Source organism: Xiphophorus hellerii, chromosome 3 (genome assembly GCF_003331165.1).
Source record: "Xiphophorus hellerii strain 12219 chromosome 3, Xiphophorus_hellerii-4.1, whole genome shotgun sequence".
NCBI lineage: Eukaryota > Metazoa > Chordata > Actinopteri > Cyprinodontiformes > Poeciliidae > Xiphophorus > Xiphophorus hellerii.
Window position 1 is genome coordinate 32,069,513 of NC_045674.1, and position 11,486 is coordinate 32,080,998.

General features: G+C 38.2%; 1 protein-coding gene across 7 annotated transcripts in view; it reads left to right on the forward strand.

Annotated features, from left to right (window-relative positions):
- adgrb1a (adhesion G protein-coupled receptor B1a) overlaps window positions 1-11,486 on the forward strand; it is a 179,673-nt gene that overhangs the window by 107,412 nt on the left and 60,775 nt on the right. For all 7 annotated transcript variants that reach the window (XM_032558860.1, XM_032558866.1, XM_032558864.1 and 4 more), the window contains exon 18: window positions 7,565-7,691. In XM_032558860.1, coding sequence (XP_032414751.1) covers window positions 7,565-7,691 — 127 coding nt within the window. The remainder of the gene's footprint in view (window positions 1-7,564; window positions 7,692-11,486) is intronic.

Below are 11,486 nucleotides of genomic sequence, written 5' to 3' on the forward strand. Positions count from 1 at the left end.
GTGTTGCTGATTTTGTGCAGCAACACAATGCGATCACCTTTTCTGGGATTTCCTTTTATTTTGATGGTGAATTGGAGCACATCTACTCATTCACTCGCGCTCTAAAGGACACCTGGTGCATCCAAATCCGCTTTTACTTGCTGTCTTAAAACTTGTGTAAATGCAAATGTTTTCAAGACTGATGTACTTCCTGTTTTAATTCCTTAGAATAGCCAAAATATTTTTTCCAGTTTTCATCAATCAAAATAAGAAAACTGAATATCTTTGATTTGACAAAGAAAAAGCATTTGAAGTGTTGGATCTTCCATCTCATTCCAAATCTGAATACTTTATTAGCATGATTAAGAGCATTCATGCTTAGCGTATTGTTGAGTATGTAAAAAAAACCACAAAAAAAATCTCACAGCATTTTTGGTGATTCAATTTTTAAAAGTTATATTTTTCAGGCCCGTTAGTACTTTTGAGCTGACATTTTTGGATACAGACACCAAGCTTCCATTAAAGTAGATTATTTTCAAAGACCTTACCCAGAACTTCTGTCCAGTTCTGGGTAAGGTGATGTGCTGGCCAGTTCAGCAGTTTCACTCGGCCATGGCTGTCACTGCTCAGTCACTGACACAGTATGAAAAATTAAAGGGAACTCTTAGGGAACTCATCCTTTTTCTTTTCCCAGACACACATTTCACCATCTAGAATCGTTATCCATTTAATCTGCTGAAAGGGTAGAAACAATTAGAGAGCATAAAGGAGACAAAGAGAATAAAAGAAGCACTTGAAACGGTTCAAATTTACTGCTTCTGTGGGCAGATTCAAAGCACAGCTCTTCTACCGCTTCTTCCTAAATGCTCTGCTTCTTTCAGACAACAGATTAGAGTAAGTATGACAGAGTGGGGACCAGCATGCTGGAAGGAAGAAACACAGGCAGGAATTGTGTAGCCTTTGTGCAGTGAGACTTTGTGTTAACCATGCAGCTGGAACCAGAGGTTTACATCCACTTCTGGACATGAATGTCATGTTTTATTGATTCATCTGTTTGTTTCTTTTTTTCCCCAACAAATCGATCATATAATATACAACTTTAGGAAATTAAAAAAAAAAAAAACATGAATTGGGTTTAAACTAGTTGAGGATTTCTTTTAATCAACAGAGATTATACATTGGAGTTTAGACTACGCCTAAAAAATCCAACCTGACCCAAACCCAGAGACATTGTATCGAATCCAGCTCAGCTATCCATCCATTGTCCATCACACGTATCCCCAGTGGTGTCTATCTCCAGAGGTCAAGGGGTGAGAGGCGGGGTGACCCTGGACAAGTCACTACAGGCAAATGGGATTCAAATCCATGTTTTTGCCCATATGAGATTCATATTTGACTTTTTCATGGCAGTCAGTTACAATCTTATCACGTATAGTTTTCAAAGTGTCTGCAGTTTGAACGGTCAGATTGCATTTCATCTGACGTTTATATAATTGACATTAGACTTGCATCATAATTCTTCACCAGAAAAAGGCAGAAGCATTCAATCTGGACATAACGATGGCTAAAAATTACTGTTATCAAGTTATGAATGTAGCCTGCGTCAGTGAAGCGCATCACAATCACACCACTCCTGGTCTGACTACACATCCAAACAGACTTCTCGACAGAAATTACCATTAATATTCCACTAAAGGTATTGTGCTTTTGTTTTATTTTTAATTTCCTTTTTCTTGTTATGACACCATGCATGTGTGGGTCTTCTCTGGGTATTCCAGCATCCTCCCACAGTCTAGAAATATGAACACTAATTTAGTTGGTCTCTCTAAATTGCCCTTAGAGAGACAGTGAGTGTGTGGTTGCTTGTCCTGTGTGCCTCTTTGTTGCCATGAAATGAACTGGTGAACTCTCCTGGGTTTATGCCAGTGACCCCTGGAGATATGAACCAACTCCCCTCCAGCATGAAATCAGGGTATGTATGTATGGATGTTTGTATGTATGGATGGATGGATCCAGGTGTACCAGCAGCAAAGTAAAATGAGAAATTGAAATTTCAATGCTGTTTCTTTACTACCTCTCCTTCCCTGCCTATTCTTCTTTATCATTTGTCATCCCACTGTAGTCAATATGACCCTTAAGATTTTTCCAAGACCCTGCATTGATCATCTTGGCTCTGCCTGTTTTTTTGTTTTTGTTTTGTTTAATTTTGAAGACGAGTCTTCATCCAATTTGAAAAACATATAAGAGAATAAAGCTAAACTTATGTTAAGCATAAAACACTGGACTACCTTTCAATATCTGAATACAAGCTTTTATTTGACACTTAACAACCTGGTGACTATTGAACGTTATTGATTGCAGTCACCTTCCAGCTGTCACTGCTTACTACAAGTTTTGGAGGCAGAGCAGTGGAAGAGAGAGCAACAGAGACAAAACAAGGACAAAAAACCAATCTTGTTGTGTTGGGGAGTTGGGTTGGGGGTCGGAACAAGACATGTTCTGGGTAAAATTAAAATCCATCTTGGTCGGCAGCTATGATTAATGAGTTAATATTTGGAAAAGAAATTGGAGTCTGAGGAGTCGTCCTTGTCATGTTGATAAGAGCTGTGAGACTGCTCGAGCCTTCACTCGCACGCTCCCGCTTCACTCCGGAATCGATAACAAGAACATCAGCTGCATCTTTCTGTCCGTCTGCCTGACATCACTGCGTGGTTGTGTTTGCAGCTTTTCCTGCCTATGGTGCTCTAAAAACCTGAGCTGCATTTGATGTGGTGTCAGCCCTAGGTTGTGACAGTGCGTGCTTTGGCAGATCTAACGCTTTAAAATGTTGCATAATGTTGATCATGTTGTTCTTGGAGGTGTTTGTGTTCTCTGTCAAAGGTAGCTGATTGTGTGGAGGATTTTAGGAATTTCATACATTTTTATTAGCAAGATCTCAGATGAGGGGTGACAAGAAGATGTGAGAACTGAAACATAAACATAAAGGTTTGAACTGATGTTCTCCTTGCTCTTATTTTTTTAAGACAATGATTGGACATTGACATTGGGTAGATTCTGAACCAATTCAAAATCACTAATGACATGATTTTTTTTTCTAAAATTGACGGTTTATCACCTATGACATAATTTATGTATTATTCATTCTTAACGCAGCATGTATATTTTATTATATTGTTTCATGTTAAGTGGTTTGTTCATGTTTAAGGCATGAATGAATGACTGAATAATTGAATGAATGAATGAATCAATCAATGAATATATTAGTGTCACTATATTTAGTGACAATAATAAAGTAGCTTCTATTCAAACTGCATTGTGAGTGATTTTATGTGACAGACTTACAAAAAATTATAAATTTTTCTCACAAATTCTGAAAAGTGTGGCATGCGTTTAGATTCGGTTCCCTCTATGCCAGGGCTTTTAGGTCTATGAAGATAAATTTGTTCCAATATTGTTGCAAAAATTCAAATTCTTTATCTTTGAATTGTATCAAAGCATAAATCACATATTCACTCCTTTAAGAGACCTTTTCTATGTTTCCTCTGTGCTGGCACATTGCTCTTTATCCATGTGGCCTTTACTTGGCAGAGGACATCCTTTCATGCAGGGCTGCTGGACCAGCACCTAAATTATCCAATTAAACAGCGAGGGCAAGAGTGTCTGCAAGCTCCTGTGTGCCTCACAGAGAGACTTAATCACTTCAACAGAAAAACTGCTCTGTGTCCTAATAGATTGGATTTCAGTTAGAGGTGAGGTGCTAATGTCAGCACTGAGTCGCTGCCTGCTTCTAAGAAGCAAAACTAACTACATCCTAAACCCTCTCTGCTTTCAAACTCAGGCAATGGAAAACTGTGTGGAGGTATGGTTCATATTCTTAAACCATCTTTATTATTTCCACCAGTAATAGACCTTCCAGATTCACTGACGTGACATAAAGTAAGCCAGTGCTGCTTAGGTCAACTTCATCCTACTGAGCTGTTTTAGAGCAAAGAAAGCAGCAATCATCCTGTAATCAGGCTCTTCATCAATGTGTTTTGTTTTTAATGTTCCACTCTTAATGATTTAAACTCTAATGAAGGAATAAGCTGCTTTCTATGAAGAGAAGTGTTCTTATCAGTGAGAGCATTTACTTTACATCTGTGTGTCCTATACTCTCAGCCTCACTCCTCTGTCTTGTGGCAGGTGCTCTGATTTTGGAAAATCAGACTGTGGGTCAAAACTGTGGGTTCAACCTTTTTTTCTGAACTATTATCAGAGGTTATCTAATGGTTGTTGGGACACAACAGAAGAATCTAGGCCCACAGTCACTCTAAAAGTGTTCATTTGAATAATATATCTTCTGTTAAAAACTTGCTGGAAGGTTATGAAGTTTATCATGTGACGTTTGGTTTGAGGCACTTTAGATGCAAAATAACAATTCTTCAGTTTTGGGTCCTGTAGACAAAAGACTCCTAAAATATCCCAAAACATTTTATTAAGGATGTTAAGTGTGCATTGATATGAACAATGCGATTAATATTTTTTTTTACAAAGATGTGGCCCAATATATCAGAAAAGATAAATAAAAATGAAACATACAGACTCATTTTTATGGATTGAGTGAAATTCTAATAAAGAAAGTCATTGGTCTTATTGCAAGCCCATTACCCTACAGTTTTGTCATTTACTACTAGGATCTTTCTACACCAAGTAAAAACTGCCAAAGTCGTTCCTCTATGCAAGACTAATTATAAGGCAATGATATTTCATTCTCAGCTTGCAGTTATGCTGGAAAACGTATTCACTCAGATTTTAGATAACTTTATCTAACATAAAGATTGAGAGATATTAATTATGTAACAGATTGTCAGAATGGTTTCAGAAGAGGAGGATCTACATCTTTGGCCATAATGTAGCCAACAGAGGAAATATAGAAAGTAAAAAAATGTGTATAAGTTATCCCAGAAAATAAGTGTTCATAATTGGCCAAAATTGTTCATCTTATATATACCAATAGCATATGCTATCTATCTTATGGTAGCTACATGCCATCCCAAATGTATGTCTGGAATTTGCAGCTGCCATTTCAGCCCACTACCTGACAATATTTGGGTCTGGACAAAATATGCAGCAGCTTATGGAGATGGTTAGAAGTGGATTCCTTAAATTTTAAGGACAGACTGTCATTAAATCAGAAAAAAACAAACTTCTTCTTGGGCACACAAAAATACTAACATTTTATGGATGCATGAAAACATAGAGTGTAATTCTAGACCACAAAATATGCTACACGCCTCAATAGCTAAATGTATTTCAGTTTTGTGGAAATCAAAATCTATAGGTAATTATATACTTTATTGTCCCCCATACGTTTATCTTTGACAGTGTGCGTCAAACGAATCGGTGAGACAGTAGTAGGAGTTTGCGCTGCAATCTGTGGATTGCTGGTATGATTGCCAGTCCATCTGCCCCTGTTGTTTGTGTCTTTGGGTAAGACATTTCACCTGCCTTGCTTGGTCATGTTGGTCAGAAGAACCAATGGTGCAAAATGGCAACCTCACTTCTGTTAGACTGCTCCCTTTGAGATTTCAATTTGATATATAAAGGGCACATGTCAAATAATATAATAATTATTATAATAATAATATATATATGCTATATATGCTACGGTGGCAGTGCCACCATAATTAAATACACTACAAAAAATAAAATCATGCTGACACCACAAAAGCCAAAATACACATATTGTTCTCTTAAAACACATATTACACCTTGCAGAATAGAATGCAAACCACAGCATCAACAGTGTGACTGTAAACTCTGTACCAACTTCGTTTATTATTCTGATGGATACAGGAACAAATTAATATTTAAATCTATTAGTCTCCAAGCAAGGGTCATACATGTCTGATGACACTCTTCATAGATAGACTGCAAGGAGGACTCACTGGACCTTCCTATCACCTTTACTGCACTTTGGATCAGACAAGTTAGTTTTTAGATGCAAAGAGAAATTATTATCAAATCACACCTGATGATAATTTCCAACAGATTAAATATGTAAGCTGATGGTTAACCCAAAAACTTGGTTTATTTTCTAGATATCAATTAACAGCAGGAAGTTGTCACCTATAGTCAGACTCAGGGTCAATCAGCATTTCTTCAGTTTTTCTGACATTAATAATGAAGTGGTGCTCCAGGGTAACATCTGCTCAACCCTACAGGTATTGTACATATTACAAAAAGTGCCAAAACAATCAGGATTGTAAATAATGTGGGACAGCGTGGGGACACGTGAAGTCATTGCTTCTAAAGCATCTGGCTAATTTGATCAAATTCAGTAAGGCTATAATTATGTTCAGGCCAATAACTATTTGCTTCCTGGTAACACCAAACCTGCTTAGTGTTAGAGACAGGGGTGCTGTCTTTGGAGGTACAGTACACCAAATTTAAAATGGGATTTGTGTATTTTGGCTTGTGGAATAATGATTTGGGTGACGGGTGGGAAGAAAAATCCAAAAATGAAACAAATTTTAAGATACAGGGTAATAAAGCTGCTCAATGTTTCTGTCACATGAAATTTGAACATTGGTTGTTCTTGCATATCTTTACAAGAACAACCAAACTTGAAAATTGAGAATGGTACTTGTACTGTTTAGGTTTTATTTGGGCAGTAATTAACTTAGGAAGATGGCATATAATAATACTTTTCCCTGTTCCTATTTGGTCTGTTTTGGCTGTCAGATGAGTTTAGATGATGTCCTATTTCTTTTTTCTCTTAATCTACATTTTTTTTAAAAACTATCAAACTTATATAAATTAGCCTAAATTTTGGTGTATTATCTAAGACCTAGCTGGAATTTGAGTGGATCTCACACTCCAAATTGGTGCATCCCAAAAGGAGTCTGAAAACAGCCAGATATGTTTGAGTGCGAGTCAATTTCAACAAAACAATTATTGGTAAAGCTGCCTAATTATCCATCCTCTGTCTGATGACCTTCACTCACCTTAATGACTGACTTTCAATCTCTGGCAACTGCCAGGAGCACTATTGCTCTTCTGCGTAGACCTGCCAGCTCCTTGCTAATCAAATCATTTATAAACTCCCCTCTGGTCTGCATGTGGACCAAACTGAAGCCAAATTGGGCATTTTCTTCCAGGTGCTTATAGCATTTTATTTATTTATGCTTGTTTGGTGGTGGGCAAGTGCACACTGGTGCATTTTAAAAAGAAATCAGGAAAATGAAAAGAAAACGAATTTAAATATTAATTTGAGAAGATTAATTAAGAACAGTCCTCTTATCTAAAGTGCTTTGTATCCAATAGTTAGGCATTAACAATAATCGTTATTATTTTGATAATAATATTAATCATTTGCAGTGTGTCGCTCTGTAGCCGCTTCACGCTGCGCTCACTCGGTTCTCCGCTCTGCTCCGCTCCTGCTGCAGCCCAGCCGGCGGAGATGGAAAACGGATTAAAAAGCCGGTGTAAACGCGGTGGGATTTGAAGCGCGCGCGCCGTCTTTTCTTTTTTTTCCTGGCTCTGTATTCACTGCATCGCTTTTCTTTGCGTGTGTGTGTGTGTGTGTGTGTTTGTCTTCGTGCAGCTCCTCTCTTCTGGGATCTTGGTCTGCCAGGGGCTGCAGAGCCGTGCTCGTCGACTCATTCAGAACCAAATGCGTGTGTGACAGACTGTCCACCTTCGCCATTTTAGCACGGCTGAACCCCGACATGGTAAGTGCTGCAACGCTGCCTTGACTTCCCTTGACGTTGAAGGTGTCGCAGACTGTGTTTTTGTTCGGGCTGTTATTTGAATCTATTCGCGTTTGTGGGTTGATTTTTATTTCTCTTTTCCTCCCAAAGATCGTTATTGTCCTTTCATATATACAGATCCTCCCTCTCTGCCTCTCTCCCTCTCCTTTCTCCTCTCTGTCTCGCCATGCCAAAGCCGTGCAGATAAAGGTTCTTGTAGATTGCCAAGGAAAAGGATTTTTCTAGGTATCTGTGTTTATGGAGCTGTTTATGCTATCCAAGAGGAAATGCACGCGGCGAGGGCAGCACTTGGCTAACCTGTGTATTAATTCACACACATAACAGGTTGAGTAGGATTTAAATTAATGTAAGAAATAAAAATAACACCCACCCCACACCATTTAATAGCCTTATTACATGTCACACCATGTATTGATGTCCAGAATAACGTGCTTTAACATACTAAGCGATCAATGGCGTCTCCATGGTTACCAGGCCCCTTGGAGAATGTCCAAGAGGGAATGTCTTGTCTGGCAGTTTAGTAATCTGAAAAGGATACGAACACACAAAAAAAGATAAATGTTTATTGAATGTGGATATATGCTGACATATCTATATTTACTGAAACATGCATGGGACTACAGTGAGATGGGTAACAATGGCCTCACAGCATGCTTCATTCCTGTGCTGATAGGCTCAGAGAGAACCATGGAGAATATACCAGCAGAATTCTGTAGACTCTAAAGTGGCCCAGTTCCATTAGGGAACAAGACAGTGTCTTTGTAGGGAATCTTCATTCTCTGCGATTAGTTATTATTAGACTGGAAATTTCCTCACAAGTGTTTTTTCACCAGTTGCCCTGGCAACAGCGTTGGCACCAAGGCTTTCTTAAAGACATAGCAGGAAGCGTGCGGTTCATCATGCTGCTTATGGCCCAGGGATGAGACTATGAAACAGCTTGGCCTTTCCCAAGAATAATACGTTCAGTGTCAATTAACTGGCTCTTGCATTCATAATGCAGAATAAAGGTCTTTTTACTGTAACAGTCAAAAAGGGGGAAAAAATCAATGCCGTTTTAGTTAGGTTCCTAAAAATGGAAATTTTGCATGCATTTACATACAAAATTTTTTATAGGAATTTCAAAGATACATTGTCAGTAGACATAATGTCTGTAAAGAACAATCTTCATTTTACAAACATATACCTATAAAAAGTAAAATCAAAGAAACTTATCCTATTAAGTGGTCTCTTAATTTTTCCCAGAGCTATATACTGTATTTCAGTTCTGAATAAGAATGGAACTTTTTTTTCCGGGCCTTTAAAAATTCTTTCATCCATTTGGCAGTTCATACATCAGTCTTTCCACCGTAATGTCCATTCATTCTCAATCCATTCATCCATCTTTAAAAACACTTCTGCTTGTTTCCTTGGAATGGTATATTTAATACTCTATAAATCCACCTGTCCATCCATCCATCCATCCATCCATCCATCCATCCATCCATCTTCCTTCCCTCCCTCTTGTTTTTTGTTGCTTCTACACTTAAAACTATCTGTGGAGTGGGGATATCTGTTCCTGCAAGTTATAGTTTTCCAAAGGAATGGTTAGATAGCACCACTAAAAGATCCTTGACATTATTTTTGTTTCTATGACACTTTTCCAATACAAAATATCTCAACATTACAACTGGTAGCCAGAGTCATTCAAATAACCAAGGGTCTGTTTAACTGTGTGTAGACAGTCCCACTGACATTCAGACTGAAACATTCCATCAATATGTTGTGAGTCATTATGGATTTTTTTCTCCTTTGCAGATGAAGTCCTCTCATTTCTCTTATCTAATGTTGCCATTCAACTCAGCTAATTAGTGCCATCTTTGATTGGACACTTTCTGTTTAATAAAAGTGGGGAGAGCCACCCAGCACCTATAAACCTTCCACAAAACATAGTCATTTTGAAGATATTTTTAAATTACATGGGATTTCAAAAGTTAGACATTTTCATTATATTTTTTGCCTAACTGTAATTTTGTTGATCTTTTCTACCTTGTTATATTTTGGTGGATGCACTTTAGTCTTGATTTTTTAAAACTTGGCTTTAATGTGCTACATTAGATCTGTGTGACTGAGTATATTATACTATATCTTTTTTTTTGGTTTCCCATTCTAAAGCTGCTGTCATCTTACCAGGTCTTACCAGGTCTTACCTGGTAAGACCTGGTAAGATAAAATCTCATTTATCTTATGAGATTTGATAAATCTCATAAGATTTGATAAACAAATCTTATGAGAGCCTAAACATGATAAATGAAAGGAACATTGTAGAACATGAAGTCCTGTTAGAACTTTGAAGCATGTGAGCCACTTTTAATGTGCTCCTGTTCTGAATACTGCAGGCATATTGGGATGAAGGGTAATAAAGGGAAATTTGGTGTTTTACTGCATAACAATGGAGGACATTAGTTTTGCTTTAACATCAAAATCTTTGTTTAGTTTTTTCACCTCTAAAAACTAGGTTTGAAAGCGATAATTGCTTTCAATTTTTCAGTCAAAATTGAAAGCGACTATCGTCACTTTCAATTTCAGTTTCAAGTGTCCAGCATGTCAGGTGTTTGAATCTTCATCATCCATCGTTAGGTAAGATTCAGTCATGTCAGTTTTATCATATTAGAGTTATAGGTCCTGTTGTCGATAACTTCAGTTTAAATGTGGTTTAAGAGCTGCGGTGCTCATGCAGCTGAATTGGTAACGTGTCCAAATAATTGTGGCAGCCTGCCTTAGCTGGTGATCGAATTGTTTATGCATAGCAGATGCATAGCAAGGCTATGTTGGAGTGTTGTTTTAGTGTTATTGTCCCATGGCATCATCTGCTTAATGAAATAAAACAGAGATATGCAATTGTGTGTTGGTGTATTAGTTTTATGTATGAGCAGTCTCTCTCTTTTTTTTGCAGTCTGTATTGTTTTCTCTTGTATTTATTGTAATGTTCACTCATTCATTCACTACATCACATCTCCCTCATTGTTTTGTAATTTACAATCTTCCTTGAGATGTATTTATTTTTTAGAAAGCTTTAGAGCAGGGGTGCCCAAAGTCGGTCCTCGAGGGCCGGCATCCTGTCCGTTTTAGTTTTCTCCCTGGTGGTAGTAACAACCTTTTCAGCAAGTCAGTGTTCTTCTTAGGCCTTCTAATAAGCCATCCTTGGATCCAGGTGCGTTAAACCTGGGAGAGAACTAAAACATGCAGGTTGCCGTCCCTCAAGGACTGACTTTGGGCACCCCTGCTTTAGAGCTACAGATCCTGTTGATCAGGCTAAGCAACAGACGCGCCGATAAACATACTACATAGTGCGCTAAAGAGGGAATGAGTCAACTGACTCATTCCCTCATAGTCTCATTATTCCTACTCACATCTGGAACAGTTTAGTTAGTTCTCTTTCAACATTCGTTTCGGTATCTCACTATGGGATACGCCCCCAGGGCCTGTCCCCCAGAAGCTCTATTACATTACGCCAGTCCTGACTGGCCGGTAGAAGTGATATCATTTCCAGGAGGAGGGACTTCCTCCCAGTATAAATGCCTGACGTCACGCAAGCTATCTTCAGTCTAACACCTCTTCTCGCTCCCAGAAGCAACTCTAAGATGGCTAGTACGGTAGCTATTGAGCTAGCTAACTGTTCACAGACCAAGCTAACAACTCAGTCGCCGAATGCTTCTCAATAGCTGTGCTTGGTTGTTCTGAGTTCTTCTACCATTGGTCTGTCACCAAACTACCTGC